At 36.7% G+C, this 19783-nt stretch overlaps 1 protein-coding gene across 1 annotated transcript in view; it reads right to left on the reverse strand.

Moving 5' to 3' along the window:
- Positions 1-19783, reverse strand: part of GABRA5 (gamma-aminobutyric acid type A receptor subunit alpha5) — a 98965-nt gene that overhangs the window by 12944 nt on the left and 66238 nt on the right. Inside the window, exon 6 of the mRNA XM_070751822.1 lies at positions 6420-6563. Within this exon, the coding sequence (XP_070607923.1) occupies positions 6420-6563 (144 nt within the window). The remainder of the gene's footprint in view (positions 1-6419; positions 6564-19783) is intronic.

The following is a 19783-nucleotide window of genomic DNA, read 5'->3' on the forward strand; positions in this document are numbered from 1 at the left end:
ATAAAAATTCAGCAGGAGCTGGTTGAAGAAGTTTCTCTTCAGTGTAGCAAAAATAGAATCTCTCTTATACTTTTATTTACAGAAAGTACTTTACTACAACTATAAACCACAATACAATAAACCAATCCATCACACCACTAACCCACCAACCACAACAATCAGAACATCCACACCACTGCAAAGTTGCATTGCTTCTTATTCTGTTCTAGCCCAATCAGGTTGCAGCTTAGTCATTATGACTCAGCAGTATAACTGCTTTGCATACTCACTACCTTTTTACCTTAAATTGAATATTACCTAGGATCGTACTAATCCTTGACAAGTTGAACAAGTGAAATACAGTACTTGGGAATACAATTAACAGAAAACTGCAACAACTAAAGAGGATAATTATATGAAACTGCTGAGACAAATTAAACTAGACCTGGAGAAATGGAAAGATCTGAAACTGACATTATCAGGAAGAATAGTTACTATAAAAATGAACATTTTACCAAAACTACTATATCTATTCCAAACAATACTAATAAAATTGGAGGAAAAATAGTTTGAAGAATTAAATAAAATAGTATCAAGATACATTTGGTTAGGATAGGCTTGAAAACGTTGCAGGAAACAATAACAAAAAAGAGGGGGCTTTGGACTACCAGTCTGGAAATTGTATTATCAGGCCTTGGTACTCACATAGGTGAAAGAATGGATCAGCTTGACACACACACACACAATTATTAATGTAAGAAGATCATGTGGGAATCCCCAAACAGTGAGGGTTTCTTTCTTTCTCCCTTGAAGGCTCCCCCACACTGCTTTTGGGCCTAGTAAGCCTCCCTGCAGTCCCCTGAGAGCCAAAAGGGGTATGGGGGGGCCTTGGAAGCAGGGGTGGGTTCTAATTTACTTTGCTGCTGGTTCGTTTCCTTCTGTGTCACAAAAAAAAAGACAAAAAACAGATAGTAACCGAATGCACAATGCCAAAATTCAGCTTCTGAGCATGCTCAAAAGGAAATTTAAAAAAATCAAAAGAAAGATGGCAGAGCCCATGGACCGGCACCGACTGATCTGGTTCGGTGATGACATCACCAGTGGGTCACTACTGTTTCAGGCAAACCAGTCTGAACTGGGAGGAATCTACCCCTGATCTGGATCATATTACTATATGTGGTAGACATTCCCAAAAGCTAAAAAATATTGGATGAAATTAAAATACATACATGATTGGGGAAAAAAATGATAATGCAACACATAGACTTGAAACCAGAGACATTCTTGGGCATTCTGCAGGAAAAATATGGTAAAAGGACTATATGTATCTGGTTTTACATATACTAACCACAGCTAGAATTGTATTTACAAAGAAATGGAAAAATGATGAGATTCTGTCAGACGAGAATGTAATTAAAATATTAAAATGCACAGAAATTGATGGATTAGCACTCACTTTGAAGGACCGTCTCCTGCCTCATGCCTCGCTGCTGCCAGTAAAGGCCCACAGGGTCAGGCTTCTCCAGGTTCCATCTGCCAAACAATGTTGCCTGGCAGAACCTCAGGGAAGAGCCTTTTTATGGTGGCTCCGACCCTTTGGAACCAACTGCCCCCAGAGATCTGTACTATCTCTACACTACCGGTCTTCCAGAAAGTCGTTAAAACCTGGCTTTTCTGGCAGGCCTAGAATTAGTAATGTCTGTATATATGCATGGTTTCTAGGATATTATACATTTTATTGCATTGCTGCTTTTATTGTTATATTTTTATTGTTCTAGTATTTATGATTATTGTTAGCTGCTCTGACTCCTTTTTGGAGTGGGCGGCATATAAATGCCAATAATAACTAATAAATAAATAAGGATAAAGAAGAAACTGTATTTTATCAATGGCTAGACAACAGAAATAGAAGTTAGAAAGGAGGAAATATAAAGAAAATGTCATTGTTATTATGTTATCAATATTATTGTGAGGAATACTAAAACAAATACAGTGTATATGAATTATGACTGTTTAAAAACAACTGTACCCAAAGCACACACTGTTTGATGGAAATTGAATGTTATATAAATAAAATAAACAAACATGAAAAATTTCACAGAAATATATATTTGAGGAAGACATACATTAAAAATGGGAAATCATACAAAAACATGCTTAATTCAAATTAAAATGAAGAACTGCATGGTGTTATTCTGTTTTTAAAAAGTGTAGTTTATGGAAAATAACTTTTGGGTAGATGATTAGAAAAGGTTAAGCAGTATAATAGTAGTTATGTGTGGGTGTGATTGAGTTAATTGACTGTTTTTTAAATATAAGGGGATTTTAATTTAGAATTTTAACTTTTAGATTTGTACACATATTATTATTATACTGTATTTTGTGAGCCGCCCCGAGTCCTCAGAGAAGGGCGGCATACAAGTCTAATAAAATAACAACAACAATAATAATAATAATGTGGATTTTCCTGTTTCTGTATCAATACTTCTGTGATACAAAGCAACTAAATCTAAAAACTTATCTTCATATTCTATACTACAAATATTTGCCCCAGCCAACCTAGTCTAATTATTACAGGAATAATAATCTAAAACTCCTATATAACTCAGAACTTTGCAAAATCACCTCTGTTGTAACAACATGGTTCAAAAATAAGCAAGAAGGCCCAAGAGTGTTCATCCATTGCTAGATAGGCTAAATCACTTTTGTTTTTGTTTCTTAAAACATCTTAAAGCACACAAAAAGGGTCCAGACATAGGATAGGATGGTATCTTTCTCACCTGGACCAATAGATACTGCATTAAAAGCTCCATGGTGCAAACTTATTTGTTTTTAATTCATAATTTCAAGCAAGGTTTTAATTCATAACCTCAGACAAGGGGAAACCTGAATTCATGGTTCTCTCTAGTTGGACCAAGGTGAAGATGTAGGAGTTGAATGTGGGAAGCAAAATGAAAATAAAATGAGAAATTAATCCTTTGCCTTTTCTCTTCTTCCTTTTTAGGATTTTGTACAGGTCTGTGACTACAATAAAACTGATCTGATTCAACTTTAATATAACACACACACACACACACGGTTTTGTCTAACTGAGAAATTGTAACTAAAATAACACATAAACTGTATGTGTTATTTTTATATTTTTCAGAAAGGGAAATAACATCTTAGAAATCCTGATTACAGGCATCCCAAAAGCTTGCTAAAGACCAGAAAATCCTTAGTTGACTAATGCTTTCCCTGTGTGAAATCGGATTGCTGTATTTTGTTAATCCTCGGTTACAATCTGTGTCCTACTATTTCTGACCCATGCTGTATTGAGAGTGCAACCTGATCAGAGGTAACCTGGGACAATTGCAAAGTAAAATAGGAGGGGTGGGGGAGGGAAAGAAAGCTGTAAAATATTTTACGTTCAGCACTGGGCATTCTTGAGGAAATTTCTATGAAAGGTAATTCCTGGATAAAGCTCTGATTGTGTCCTCAGAATCTCTTTTGGTCCTTAGTGTTGCATGGGCCAGAAGCCTTGGTAAGCACTGCTAAGAACTGGATGAGTGCCTGGCACATTCCCTGTGGATATCTTGCTCTTAGAAAGCTTCTCCACACAGATCTAGGAGATGCTTCAGGAAACCTTCTGGACTTTTTTCTTGATGACTCTGAAAGTGAAAGGGGAGCTGCCATTCATTGCAGAGAATAATGCTGCTATAGTGGTGAACTGGTAAGAAATCTTTTATGATGAACTTATTTTACTGGTCAACGTTTCCTCCCCCACTACCCCTTGTGAGATCTTGTGGCCTTTGAGTCCTCTAGAATTGTATCTTTCTCTCCTTCTCATTACCATTCTTAAAAGATAATTAGTGCTACAGCTTTCTCGATTTCAGAGTGTTCTGTGGAATACAGAAGGAGGGAGATATTGTGTTCTTTACTCTGATTGTGTTAAGGTTGTTGTGAGGTTTGCACCGTCTCTTGCAATGCTGCTCCTTTCTCTTTATTTTTTGCACTTTTGAGATTGTGTGGACTTTCTGAAAAAAACAACTGAGTTCTCAGGAGGCTGTCATTTTGGGAACAGTGTGTTCATTTACTGATTGAGCAGGCAAGACTTTAAGCACTGCCATTCTTTAATCTTTTTAGACTCTAGGGGATGTGAGTGTGTCTATGTGTGTGTACATGCATGCCTCTGGGTCTATTACAAATCACTTAAGTATCTATTCTCCCTACAGAGAAACAGGCAACTGACCTCTTTTCTCCCAAAGTCTCAAATTAGCAAAGAACCCTGCTGGTATGCTATGGGAACCTGGGCCACCAATAGCAAATAAGTCCAGTGTTTTCTTAGGTTGCTCCATCAATTTATTGGCATTCCTTCAAAACCTACAGAGGATATAACACAGCATGGAACCACCTGATTCCAAACTCACAGGCAGGGTCCTTTGTCTCTAATTACCAGGATCCTCAATTTCTACTTCAATCTCAGAAGCAAGGGGAGCATAAATCAGACCCTACACCTCTTTATCACCCGTCCTTTTTCAGGCATGCTTCTTCAGAGATAAGAAGAAACAATTGCCCTGAAATCCTCATGTGGATGGCTGGGTCTGTAGTGCTGCCATGCTCAGCACATTTTCTTCCAGGTACATAAATGTGAATCCTAGCATCCCTTTCACCATACATGGTATCTAGACATACTATGGAGCAGGGCCACAGCTGCTAGTTTCCCTTTTCTTTTGCCCCAAAGTTTTTATTGAACATATTGTTGAGATGGGGGAAGAAATCAATCTATAAATGCTTGCTTGGCTCCTGTGGGAAAATAAGCTAGCAAAAGACATAGCAGTTTAAGTAATTGCAAAGGAGCTCTCCATTCCTAGTGCTTCTTTCAAGCTTGGATAGTTTGTCTGCTACATCTGTTTTATCCAGCAGAAAGAAATGTTCTTTAGCAGAATGTAAGAGGCAGAGCTTTTCGGAAGGAAAGGAATACTGCGTCTGATGAATGTGCTTTTAAACCAACAATCCATTTATAAAATTGTGGCAAGTTTAATAGGTATCTGAGAATTGTTGGTTGTACTTTTATACTAAATGGCCTTATTTTTTTTCTTACATCTGGGCATAATTCTATTGATTAAGTATAATAAAACCTTTTTTTACTTCCAATTAACCATCCTATCTAGAGCTACCTTTGGGTACACTGTCAGGCATAAATCATTTTAGCATGTACTAATTAAATGACAACAACTATCAGGGCTGTGCAGCACTTCAGATCCAATTCCCAAAACACAGCAAGAAGCTTGTAGTGATACACCCATCCTCATCCCTTTAAAACCATCCCGGTTTTTTTCTCTCTAGCATCACACATCAATTCTCAAGGGCAATCATATATCCTAGAGAAGATGAAACTGCTTTAAAGAGTTATTTTCATGATTCATTCAAATTTTGAATTGCATCCAAGGTACTGCATGCCCTAATATTGTGCATCTCAAAACATGCAATCAGCGTGAAGCGTCTCCTTTTTTGCTTATTTCAATACAATAATAAACTGAAAATCAGACCATAATGATGAGGGAATATCACATGGTGCAACATTATTATTGAGAAAACGTCCAAGCTACCTTATATTATGTGAATTTTATCATGGTTTTATTGAAATTTGAATCACAATCTCATTTTACACTGGGTAAAAGATATACATGATTATCACCCGAACAGCATCCCATAGTAACTTGTACAGAAAAATGAGCCATCCTAAATACCAGAAATAGTTCTTCTAGGTTACCCTTCCTGTCACAATATTGCTGAGCAATTCAATTATGACTAATAAGGTGCGAATGGTGAAGTATTGCTTCTGTTGCTTATCTAAAGAGTCCTAAACAATAAAAACCGTCTGCCTGAAAAAATGCTTCCCTATATTAATCTGCTGTAATCTGAGGATGGAACGGAATGGAAAGGAAATTGCATTAAGTGATGATGTAAGATGGGTTCTTTGCATCTAATACCAAATTGACTTTCAGGATGAAGTTTTACAAATGGTAAAATATCTACTTTATTTATATGCATTTGCATTCTACTTTGTCTAAAGATTCCAAGCTATTCAATGCCTTTTCATTTGGTATTTATGAATTAATGGCTATGGTAGGTATAATTTGTGGTTTTGTTTTATTTATAATTATTGGTTTTACTGAGAGAAGGTTTTTAAAAATTCCTTATCAGCTTGAGATAGTTTTATCAATGGGGTAAAAGAGATAAAGATTGTGGGTTCAGGAATGAATGAAATAAGCCACACACAAATAACAATCAAACATGTGTGAAAATACTGAGGAAGATTCATATTGGGCATAGAGAAAGTGACACCACAGGGCAAACCAACCAATATGACTTATTTTGAAAAAGCACCATCCCGTCAGCATAAACCTTAGATCTTTCCTTACTGAATACTGCAATTCAAAGGGCAATTTTATTACCTGTACTGGTACTGATGTTTAAAGAATCTACACTTTGTCCCATCAGGTGATATTGGTTAAGCCTAGAACCATCTTCTGCTACTACCACCGAATTTGCTGAGGTGTTAGTCCACACGTAGATCACTTCTGAATTGGGGTAAGCATCTGGATTAAAATAGAGAAAGAAAAAAAAAGACAAGTGATGTTTGAACATTAATATTCATATACTAGACTTTTACCTGAAAAGTCAAGCTTAATTTCTGCCAAGGTTCAGTTTCAAATTCTCATATCATTATTAAGATTCAATTCCTGGATGTGTGAATTTACATAAAATAATAGAATGTTCACTTCAACTAAAAATAGTTCTCGTTGTAACAAGAAACACAAAGAAGAGCTTTCAAAGAACTTGGCCTATGTATTCACCCTCTTTTCCTGGAAATGAAGCTTTGATTATTAACAAAAGCACAGAAAAGCATTTGAATCTTACAAATTTATAACCTGCCTTAGGTCTCAATATCCACAAGACCTCTATTTCCCCATTTGTTATATGAGATTCAATTACTATGATATTTTATAGATGGAAATCAGAAACAAAGAAATAGTATGTCCATAGATTCATTCATTAACCCAAAGTCGAGGGACAGCTTCTGAATATTACAAAAAGCAGATACAGTACTTTCCATTTTTGTGTTATCCCACTCTGCATGTACAGAACTGGGGGGAGAGGGGAATTATTTCAGAGCAAAAGGAGAAATAATTAATTTGTAATTAAATGAACAATGTTGTTTCTGCATAGATTGTGACCAGAGTTGATGCAGGTTGAGCTGGCTTCCTTCTTTGCCATAATACCCATCTCCTCCACAAATATCTGTATGACTGTTGCTTGTATCTTTACAATTTATATTGACTGGTTCCTGATATGATTTGATTGCTTATTTGTACCCTATCATTAAGTGTTGTACCTTATGATTCTTGATGATCTTTTCTTTTATGTACACTAAGAGCATATGTACCAAGACAAATTCCTTATGTGTCCAATCATATTTGGCCAATAAAATTCCATTCCATCCCATTCCACATATACTATACAAAGTTTCTGAAGAGATTTTGTCACTACTGCAGCATTATGTGCACATCAAAGCATGAATACAAGATGGTAAACAATAGTCCTATGGTTGTCTCTTTTACCAGCAACTACCACAATCTTGCCTGCAGCATCACCCATTCAGTTTGCTTAGCCCATTAGCCCTCTGAATGTCTTGGGTTGGCACCTGCCTGGTATTAGCAAATGAGAAGCATTATCAAGCATCATAAAATCCAGATTGTGGACTGGATTTGTCTAAATGTGACTGATCACAAATTATGCAATGTAAATGACGGGGAAAAGCAAAAGATTAGTATTAGCACAGGCTTATATTACTAACTATGGAAACAGAGCTTTGTAGTGATCTGCCAGAGCCTTTCCTCCTTTCTTTTCACCTGGATTTTGAGGCTGAATTGTTGTGGCTGCATTCTTGTGCCTCTGTTATAACGGAAAAGCTACTTTCTGCACCTAGATGCAGTCTGTGTATTGTCCACAACACACAATTTTATTTTATTTTGTTTGGTTGTCAAACACGTATAAGACAGCAGGTATAGGTATAATCATTAACAAAGTAAGTACAGAAAAATGAGGTCAATAGGACATTAAGATAGAAACGGTAAGGCACAATGGTGCATGCCCCTTACAGACCTCTTAGCAAGAAGATGAGGTCGACAGTAGTCAGTCTAAAGTTAAAGTTTTGTGGTTTGGGGGAGAAACCACAGAGTCAGGTAGTGCATTCTAGGCGCTGGCCACTCTGTTACTGAAATCATATTTTCTGCAATCAAGTTTAGAGCAGTTTACATTAAGTTTGCATCTATTGTGTGCTTGTGTATTGTTGCAGTTGAAGCTGAAGTAGTCATTGACAGGTAGGGCATTGTGGCAGATAATTTTATGAATTACATTTAGATCAGATGGAAGGTGATGTAGTTTTAAGTTGTCTAAGCCCAAAATTTTAAGTGTGGTGGAATAAAGTTGCAGAGGAGTGGAGGACTCTTTTTGTGAAATATTTCTGGACCCTCTCAATTATATTAATGTCCAATATGCAGTGCATATTCCAGACAGGTGAGCTGTATTTAAGAATTGATCTAGCGAATGTTTTGAATTCTCTGGTTAGCAGTGTAATATTACCACACAAGTTACACAAAATTAAATTAATAACTCTTAGCGCCTTTTTGGCAATGTTGTTACAGTGGGCTTTGACACTTAGATCATTAGATATGGATACTCCAAGATCCTTGATAGAGTGAGGGTTATCTACAAGGTCATGTCATCCAAGCTTGTATTTTGTGTTCTGATTCATTTGTTGTTTGAGATTTAAATAAATGCTACTCAAAAAAATAAAGAGAACACTCAAATAACACATCCTAGATTTGAATGAATGAAATATTCTCATTGAATATCTCATTTGCGCAACTATTCCATTTGTACAACAGCATGTGAAATTGACTGTCAATCAATGTTGCTTCCTAAGTGGACAGTTTGATTTCACAGAAGTTTGATTTACTTGAAGTTATATTCTGTTTTTTTTAAGTGTTCCCTTTATTTTTTTGAGCAGTGTACATTCATGGGTTGGACAAAAGGAAAAGAGAAAGTTGCAGGTGTGAGAAGAGGCAATAGGAAAGGCCAACACAAAATAAATTGGCTGCTGGATCAGTGAGCATCTGTGAAATCTGGAAAAAGTAGGGGCAGTTTCAGATGCTCAAAAGAGGAAAGCTGAAAGGAGTGGCAGAGTTTGGAAACCATGCCATCTTCTCCAGAAGAGCTAACAATGAACGGCTGGAAGATGCTAAATTCCCTCCAGTTGTTCAGGATAGCAGCACCCAGTGTTTTGCTGTAAAGCCTAACACAGCCATCCAATGTTTGGCTGTAAAGCCAGCCTGACACAAACTTAGCCAAATACACTGTGTGTGTGTGTGTGTGTGTGTGTGTGTGTGTGTTGAACTTAGGTGCAAAGTTTTCCCACCATCTAGAGTTGGGAAAGTAGCCGGTAATTTAAGCAAGGCTAGACAATGCAAGAAAGGGGAGGGGAAGGAAAGGAGTTAATACAAAGTCATACAAATTGTGGCTAAGAATACTTAAACTTAAATACATTGTTAGTACTCTGTACAAACGGTTGGGTTCCTAATATATAAACAAGCCAACAATGTGGATTGATGTAATGTAGCTTTAAAATGTATGCTATGTTCTGATTGGCTTGCAAGTTGCCAAAATAGGGAGCTAGAGATCATGTCTTATTCTCTCTGTTGTTTCACTCTATTTGACTATGATAGCGATCCCTGTATTATGCTCTGATATTCCAATGTGTATTCCAAGCTATAATATCTTTGTTGAATATATATGAGAATGACAAACTGGTAAGAAGTTTATTATATTTCTAAAGATTGACTTTATTTGAACTTATATGACCTGCACTGTTTATTTGGACTGTGCTATTTGTTAAAGTAAACACTACCTGTGTATCTGTGTGTGTGACTGGATAACTACTCATATTTGCTGCATATCTACTGCAGTACTCCATTGCTATGTGCATGTCCTTGATAACTCAAGGGTTGCTCTGCACATACCTTAACATACATAACATACAGTATCCTGTGAGATTCATAGGTAGGAATATATTCAAGCTTGTTTTAAAGGGCAGGCAGCGATTTGGGGAAGAGAAGGCAGAATGCCATTGAATATCTTGCTTCTCTGGCAGAGACCAAATCTGAGAGGTCCAAACTACAGCCAAGATGATCTTCCTAGTAATAATGATGATACATACCATTTGTGGAATACATTTCAAGTATTCAATTATTTCAGAATATTATCTCAACAATCCTTATAACAGATTTTTATTTTCCATACTATGTATGAATATGCAGCAAGAGTTGCAAGAAAAGCTATTCGTTTTTCTTGTTTAAAATTTTGTTTCTCTCTTTAAAAAAAGTTGTTAAGAAATACATTCCATTTAATAATGTTGAAGAGACCATGTTCTTATTTCAAATGTTTTTTGGCGTATATAATTATCTTCCAAGAAATATCCTGACATTGGTTTATTCGGGGACATCATATTAAGCATCAATGCATTCATCAAAATGATGTTCCCTTTTAATAGGCAACTGTTCTCTTGGATCATGTATTGTTCCAGACATGGGGACAAAAAGTAAAGCTGAGCAAATAAAAAGAGTTTGGACTGTGGCAATAATTTTGCGATAAATTGTTCCTGTGTGACATAATTTGCTCTGCTTTCCACAGGAGGGGCGGTTAGTCTTCCGGTGAGACTTTTAACAAAGCAGTTGCTTGGAAGTTACCTGGTCAGCAACAATTTCCTATTTTTTACCGTTTAATTGTCCCTGCTCAGTTATGTTAATATGTATAGTGGATATTTATTCTGGGATGCAACATTTGATCTGGGAATTAGCGTGAAAGTTTATTTTGAATTGTGATTTTCTGTTGCTGCAAAATTATCCTTCCAAAGAAAGCTGCCAGAATTGGCTATTTCAGCCACTAGTGGTTTTTTTGTGTGCTCTTCTGCAGGAGTTTTTGAAACTTATACGGGAAGCACACAGAAAAAACCCGAATATGCCAAGACCTACACATATATATACACAGATAGATAGATAGATAGATAGATACATAGATAGATAGGTAGGTAGATAGATGGTTGATTTTCTTCCTTTTCACGTATCAGCAAAAATATGTAACCACACACATACACACACACACGTGTGTGTGTATGTAAGTCCAAGTAAATAAAATAAATACACGCACACACGCACACACAAACACACACACACTGTTGAGCATTGTAATAGTACAAGTCGGGTGAAACATCTTTAAAATCTGAAAATAATATAAGTACTTTATAGATGGAAGTTCTTGTAGGAAAGACAAATAAAGCCAAAACCTTAGGCCAATCTGATACGCTCTGTTGTGGTTGGCTCTGGGCCAGCTCCTGCTCCAAGGACTGTGGGAGAATTCTCACATTATCAGAGGCCCTTTTTACTGCCAACAGCTTCCGACAGTGAAGTGTCTGTGTCAGGGGAAGATTCTGGAAGTGAAGTAGGATCAACGGAGGAGGTACTTACAGGCAGCCCATTTGCTAATTACCCCATTAGTGAACCATCATCATCATGGTTAGAATCAGAAGAGGAGGCATTCATAGATGTTCGCAGACACAGGTTGATGTCAAGGAAGGAACAAATGCGCAAGTATTATAGGAAATAAGGGAGAACACCTGTGGCTGAGGCAATTAGGCTAATGGGGCTGTTGATAAATTGAAGGTGTTGTTGCCTCTCGGCGTGGGAGTTTATCCGTTTTATGAGAATGAGAGACTTGTGGTTTGCTTTGGGATTTACAGACTTTTGTGAACGGCTTTCAAGGACTTTGTGGAACAATTCAGAGTTAAGTCTCAGCATGAGGACTCTTGAAGGGGGTTGGCTGTGACGTCTTCACAGCTGCTTTTTATCTGTTTTGCTTTTGTTTTATGTTTTTCATAGCATTCAAGGCTTGTGATGTGTGGGAGAGCACTTTGGCTGAATAAAAGTGCATTTTGGACAGTATTTTCCTTTTAATAAACCAACTTTGTTTACTTTACAAACGTGTGTGTTTGAATTTCTCCTTTGGACTTAATTGGGGGCTTGTAACATGAAGCCCGGCATAACAAAGTCAAGGATTCAAAAATATTTTATATTGTTGTAAGGTCTCCTGCCACTACTGACCACAGCTTTACTGACTACAAAGTGCAAAGGCATCAGGAGGAATTACATCCAACTTGAATTTGGATATAATTTTTAACAAGTTCGAATGCAGTTTATCAAACATCCTGGAAGAAAGAGAGGGCAAATGGAAGAAGATAAACTTAGAGAATTAGAATGTTGCTAGGAGCCAGGATACTGTCTTATGCAGTTTTAATTTTTTTAATTTCCAAATGTACTTGACAGAATATTGTTTTTGTAGAGATTCTATAATGTATGCAGAGCAGGTACACATCTTAGAATTTATATTTCTGGCTGTAGAAGACCCAAATCCTTGAGTCACTCATAACAACACCTCTAATTTTATAATGGAACTAGTTATTAGTCAGCATCCAGATACATTTCAATAGGCTCATTGTCACATGGATATCTATGGAACTGCCCATTCTAAAAAGTTTTTGTCCACCTATCATCAAGAGTAGTGCTTCCTCCAGATTCCTTGTGGCTTCTTCAGAGGTAGGTTTCTCAATCCATATCCTTCCTCTCTGGAACAACATCCCCATCAAGAGACGACTTGCCCCAACTCTATTGGGGTACTTGAGGGGAGCAAATTAAGTATATTGATATTACTTGACATGGCTCTTCTGCATAAGAATATTATGAATGTATTAATGTGAGCCTCTGTTTCTGATTTCAGATGCATTTTGATGTTTTTAATGATGCTGAAATATGGTAGGATTTTAAACCACTCAGATTCAATCAACAAGCAGGGCAAGGCATATTCACTTACTAAGCTTTACTAGAATAAAATAATAATATCTAGAATAAAATAAATAATATCGAAGGATATCATGTTGGAATGACTACGGTGATTCTGTCTGAGCAATCATCTATTTTATCCAGTATGATTGGACAGAGCTAGCACACTTCAGGTTTCACCAATTAAATGAAATCATCTGATTTAACCCAAGAAAAAGGTCCTTACACCTATAACATCTGTTCTGTAGAACAGTATCCTCCTATCCTCCTACCAAGATTGGTGTGGTCATTATCCTAATCATATTTAAAAATATATTTTAAAAAAAGAAAATAGCATTTTCTCCAGGCCTTGGGCTAGTTTGGTGGTAAAACTTTTAGTAAACGTTTAGCACAGGTCAGTATTAATGTTTTTTTTCTATTCTGGATATCACCATTTTCTTTGTTATATTTTTATTTTTAACAGTTTATGCAACCCAAAATCTTTATGGACTTGGGTGATCTTTTCAAAACTGTCAACACACCCAGTAAAATTAGAAAGAATGTAATACCACCAAGAAGAAATTTAAAATTGTGCTGTCAATAATGGAATTAATTCCAGAAGAACAAAGCCTTGATTATAGGAGCCAGGAAAGATAGTATAAAACAAAACTTTGCACCAACTGAGAAAAAGCCCAACAAGCAGCTCTGCAATACTGCAGTTTTATAGAAGTAAACCCAATTTTCTAATAGTTTCTAATAAACCAAGTGAAGAAATCAGCTCTCCAAAGCCAGTAAGAGCTGCTTCGAAACTGCTGCAAATCTCTTGCAGCTGTCTTTAAAACCAAGCCATCCACAAAAGCCATCAATATTTTACTGCAGATAAATCTACTCATTTCTGAGTCCTGTGACTCCTATATCATACACTAACTCATACCGTAACACTTCATTCTTTCAAATGTTTTATTACAATTCCCATTATTTTTTATCAGTATGGCCAATGGTGAGGAATCCTGAATCTCTCCACAAAATATATTAGATCCAAGTTGAAGAAATCTGCCCTAATTTAACAAGTTAAACTAGAAAGGAGACAACATTTTAGTTCCCAGATTTTGCAGTGAAAAATCTGTTGCAAAACAATAAAGAAAAAATGGAATTTTTAGATCTACATGCACTCCGCATGTAGCCCCAAGAAGGAACAGAAGTAAGGGATTTGAGAATTAATGTTATGAGTATTCATTCCAGTAAGACAGATGAGCAAAGACTATGTAATGGGCCAAAATTCTGGAGACAAAATGAAAGCATTTATCAATATCAGGAGGAAGTTAAAATAATATTCATAATCATAAAAGAACAAAGAGTTTATTACATTCAGGATCAATAGACTAGTGACGGGCATTCTGTAATATCCTAGTGATGAAAAATGAATACTCCAAAGGGCAACAGTCCATGTGAGAAGTGGTTTGTGAGGCTTGAGGACAGTGATGATGAATTCTTAAGTGTATATTATATTTTAAGCTTAGAAACAAATAGAATAGAATAGAATCAATGCTGCTTAACCAAGTTGAACACTTCTGTTTAGGCTGCCTTTTTAGTTTTATTGTGGAATTTGCACAAAGTGAGCGGCAGTCCTGGAATATGGTTTTGTTTTCAGGCAAAATAAAACCAGGACAAATCTAAATGTCCAGAATGGCTATACTGTATATTTCTTCCTATGTGATACAATGCTGAGATATCCAAGCACTGGAGACTTATAGTATCTATGCAATGTGTACAATGACAGGCAATTCTTAATTGAATAACAACAGACAACAAAATTCCAAACAGAATAGTTTTAGACATCCTTCTATCCTCTTAATCCCAATTACAAATTATCAATATTTTCTTCTAGTTATACTTACCATACAAATTAACTATCAGAGAACACAAATCTCAGTACATGCATGGATGATGAAAGTATGCTCTGAGTGCCTATTAACAAGCAATAATAACAACATGTAATGGTCACCGTCATTCTTTAAGAGATTCTAAAGGGACCCCCCCCCCAATGCAATTCAAAGACCTGATTTACACTTATAAAAACTCTATCCAGCTTTGAACTTAATTTTTAATAACTAGGTTGTTCATTATTTATTTACTCAGGGTTTTTGCCCATAGCAATTGAGGGCTCTGAATTTCAATTTGTGAAATCTTGCAATTGTTCTTTTATGTCTGTGGGAGCCAGTTGTGGGACATACTCTTGAAGTGTCATTTGGTTAGCTACCTTGAAAAACTAATGCTTTTAAAAAAGCTTTCTCGGGCTTTTAATGGAACACACAGCTGCTTCTGCATCAGTTGTTTTTGTCCTTATTGCTATTTTTACCTCTATTGATAGCATTATTTCTATTCTCGCTTCTGCTTTTACTAGTGTCATCATCAATTCAGTCTATGGATTCTACGTAGTAATTCCATGCAGACTGACTAGAAGTAATTGAGATGTAAACATGTTCAAGATTGTATTATAAGAGTTTTATGGTTTAATCATAATTATTCTCCATTAAGACCTTGAGAAGTCATCTGGTAAAAAGAGTTAAAAAAAAGTAACAGAAATTACTCGTTAGTATTTTCTAAGCATGGACAGACAATCTGGGAAACCCACTGAAGCAGCTACACTGTGTTCTAGAGCTAGAACATATAGTCTGATGAATACTTGATTTATACCAACATGCCTCATGAAGCATCCTTTTAAAGCTTTCCCTAGTCATAATTAAAATAAAATACGTTAAATAATTAATGATTTGCTGCCCATTATTACAATCCAAGTCTTCTACTTGGGATGCTGGCTTGATTCTATGTCTCAGCAGAGCCATCTCTGTCTTCTCATTATACTGCATTAAAAAATATACAGTACTGACTTCAAGTATTCTCAGGTTCATGCAGCTAAATCTGATTGTTTCCATGATGCCACTGTACTGTTTAAAGCAGAATCAAGATAAATCTAGTATCTTTGAAAAGCAAGCAACAGTGCAGGTATTGCTTGAAGATGTCTTCTGTTTCCTTAATTTTGTTGACAAAAGCTGAACATAAGTCTAATTTTATGTGCCATTGCTAAAGATTGTCCGGGAGATGTGATAGCTATTTGTTCTCAATTATTTCGGATACCGCAGCATGAAATTAAAATGTGATGGTAACATCTTTATATTAGTCTCCTACTTGATTTCAAAACTTTATTTTCCCCCCAAGGCTGAGCATTAATTTTTATTCTCCATCTGACTATTATTCTACAGCAGGCCGCATCTGGCCCACCTGCTGTCTGTGACCTGCCCACCCGCTACCTGTGACATGTTTCCTGGAGGAGGAAGCCATGGAGTGGGAGGGGGGGAACAAGCGCCTAAAATGAACAGGACAAAAAAAGCACCCACCAACAAGGCCATCTTAGAGCCCCACCATCATGGGACAAATTGGGGTCGCCCTTTTTAGTTCCGTTTCACCACAGGAAAGCAACAATCCCTCCTTCCTTATGGCTCTCTCCTCTCTGCGGTGTTGGGCAAAAGGCAGCAGGTTGGGAGGGGGGTAGTTGCTGAGGCTCAGGGTGGCGGCAGCAGCAGCCCAACCATGGTGGGAACAGGCTGGGCAGCCGAGATGGGGGAGAGAACAGCAGCCCAGAGAATAGGATGCAAGGGTGGAGGGCTGCTGGGGAGGTGGCAGCGGGCCAACACAGGGGGGGAGGAAGGTGGGCGGGCGGCTTCATGCCATATTGGGTGTTATTGTGCCATAAGTGAGTGTTATTGTGATAATGAGAGGGCGGGGCCAGCCGGGAGTGGGGGTGGGCTGCTGGGGAGGGGCAGTGCGAGTGAGGAAGTGAAGAGAGGAGGGGGAGGAGAACAGAGGGGCAAATAAATAAATAAGGAACAGTGGGGAGGTTTGCACTCTTTGTGTGTGTGAATTGGGGGGGGTGTCATTTGGGAGAAAGAAAACAAGGAAGAGGGTAGAACTGAGTTAATTATATTAGTCTGTCCCTCTAAAACCATCCCAATTTCTCATGTGGTCCCATGGCAAAATTAATTGCCCACCCGTTCTATAGTGATATCAAAGCAAAATTGATACATTTGCCTCAATGGAAGCAAAAAAAAAATTACTGTAGGAGATGACCAGCTGAGCTCAAGAGAGAGTTCAAGTGTGTCATCAGTTATGACTCCTTTGCATCCACAAGAGATCTAAATCCAGCTCACTTTGAATTCCTTTCTATGTTTATCTACTGCCAATTTCCTGTTGCAGTTAGTAGTTCAGATTCTTTTAGACAGCTCAATGTTGCAATAAATCCTTATACCAATTTGAACTGGATTACCTGATATCTCCAGCACTCGACATGCATTATTGAAAAGATACCACTTCGTACCAAGAATGCAATAGATTTTCGACATGTATTGGAGGAGGTGGAGAAAGAAATTATTTCAAATGCTTGATCAGAAAAAGTAAGATTGCTTTCTAACAGAGTAGAGATTAAGTAGAACAGTGGTTCTTTCTAATGTCGTGACCCCTTAATACAGTTCCTCATGTTGTTGTTATCTCCAACCATAAGTCTAGCGCCAATTCTCCCAACAGAACTTTAAGCTAATTGGCAGAAAGGTCAGAGGTACACCCCCATTGTAAACGCCTGTGTCAGGCCGGAAGCCATCATGTGGAGTTAGAGGCTTTGGCCTGCCACAGTAACACAGCATAAGGAAATTGGGAGGGGTAGTTAAAAGAGAGAAAAGTTAATAGCCACAACAAATTCCTTTCCCAGAGTCCAAGGTCATTTCTAGTTCTTCTATTTTCTGTATTCTATAATTCTTATGTCATGCAATGTTCTTCATACCATTTCCAGTCTTGATATCCCTTTGTTTGCTGGGATTTTTTCTCCTAATGTAGTGTTCTTTTAAAAAGCAAACAGTTAAGTTGTAAATTAAATGCTTTTTTGGAATGACTTCAGTGAACTGCATTATCAGAGAAGATTTCAAATGTCATATGCTATAAGAAAATGCAAAGTATTTTTCTGATTTTATCAGAAAGATTTGAAAGCAAGAAGCAACACTTTTATTTAAGCTATTTTCTTTCAATATCAACTATTATTGAGAAACACTCCATTCATTTTTAGTAAAAAGAAATTGCTATGTCAATATTCTTCTCTGAATCAGACTCTTTTATTTTATTTTCACATGCCATATTTTTGTATAAATTATTCTACCCAGGTTTTTATATTCATGGCTTCTGAGATTACGGTTTATAGAAATATGTGTAATTTCCCCAGGAATCTGATGAATGTAGAGTTCATATTATCATATTCTACTGTGCACAATTAGGAATATAAATAAAAGAGATTTATTTATCTTTATATATATTTATAATTTATTAAAATCCAAAATTGAGCCACTATTTCTGGAATACCTATTTGGTTCAGGAACCATTACATTTTACTACCGATGCAACAGCTGATGTCTGAACTTCTGCCAAGATAAAATCTTTTATCTGACATTCATGTGTGGTTTCTAGATAGCTCATCTGCTAACTATAATGGATATCTTTCAATATAGGAAGATCTTACTTTAGTTTATTTCCTTGTTTTTATCTCACTTGTTTTCCTACCAGCCAAACTTGTAATAAAAATGCATTGCTCGAGACACATAATTAAATAGAAAATACTTCAGAAACACCTGCACTGAATCTTAGCTAAATTAGATAGTGTGAAACTTCCCTCAATTTCCTTCTTTTAGTGACACAATGAAATCTAAAGTAATTTTGAAGCTATAAACTAGTCTGCTACTTGGCCTTGACCTGTCAAAAGAAGCTTTATGAAACTCTTATGGAGTCAGAAATTCTAGTGAATTCTTATATTATTTTGCCTTCAATGATGAAAGTTCCTGATTGGTGTTTCTCAACTTCAGCAACTTGAAGTTAGGTGAAAGTTGACAAACACTTCAGCTAATCATCTTGAAACTTCAGCTGATGTATTGAAGCATGGGTGTCAAACTTGATCATATCACATGATGTATCATGACGTATTGTGATTTTTTTTTTTGCCTTTGCAGAGCTAGTGTGGGTGTGGCCAGCGCATGACACATCTGATACATGGGCCATCAGTTTGACAGGCCTGTAACTGAAGAGTTCTTGTCTGTGCCCTGATAAGATACAAATTAGCACCTGAAACTTGCTGAAATATACCTATGATATTTTTTATTTGATCTTGAAAACTTTTCTTTTTCAATGGTAACATTTTAGACATACTTCTTAGCATTTAAACACTTATTTTCTTCTGCATTTCCTGTTAAAAATAAATGGTGTAGATCTTTATGAAATTTTCCTCCTTAAACTGTAACTCTATTGGTACTTATTCTAGCACAAACTTGATTGACTATTGATTAACAGGAGAATAAGATCAGAGACAATGAATTTAAACTGAAACCATTCCAGATAACGCTGCCACTGTGTCCAGTCATATGAGATTAAAGAATAAGTCTATTTTTCTAAACTGAATAATGAAAACAGGCAACAGAATTGTACACAGAACTTTACTTCTTTAAGAAACACACCACAGAGGTTAATGCAATAAAAGAGATGCATTTTTCAATTTAGAGATAAACACAGGCCCAAGAATGACAACTTTGGATGGATATCAGAACTTAGACTGTAATTCTGAAGCAACATCTGTAAGATAGTCTCTCAGGAATGGCAGTGGAACAAAACAGCTCATTAAGTTTGAAACATAATATATTTCTATATTTTAATGTTTCTCTAATGAGGTCCTGGTGTTAGAAAAAATGGCTAACATACACATAAGTGGTGCAGTGGTCACAATGCAGTACTGCAGGATACTTCTGCTGACTGCCAGCTGACTGCAATTTGGCAGATCGAATCTCAGCAGGCTCTAAGTT

The sequence above is a fragment of the Erythrolamprus reginae genome, chromosome 4, assembly GCF_031021105.1.
Source record: "Erythrolamprus reginae isolate rEryReg1 chromosome 4, rEryReg1.hap1, whole genome shotgun sequence".
Classification (NCBI taxonomy): Eukaryota; Metazoa; Chordata; class Lepidosauria; order Squamata; family Dipsadidae; genus Erythrolamprus; species Erythrolamprus reginae.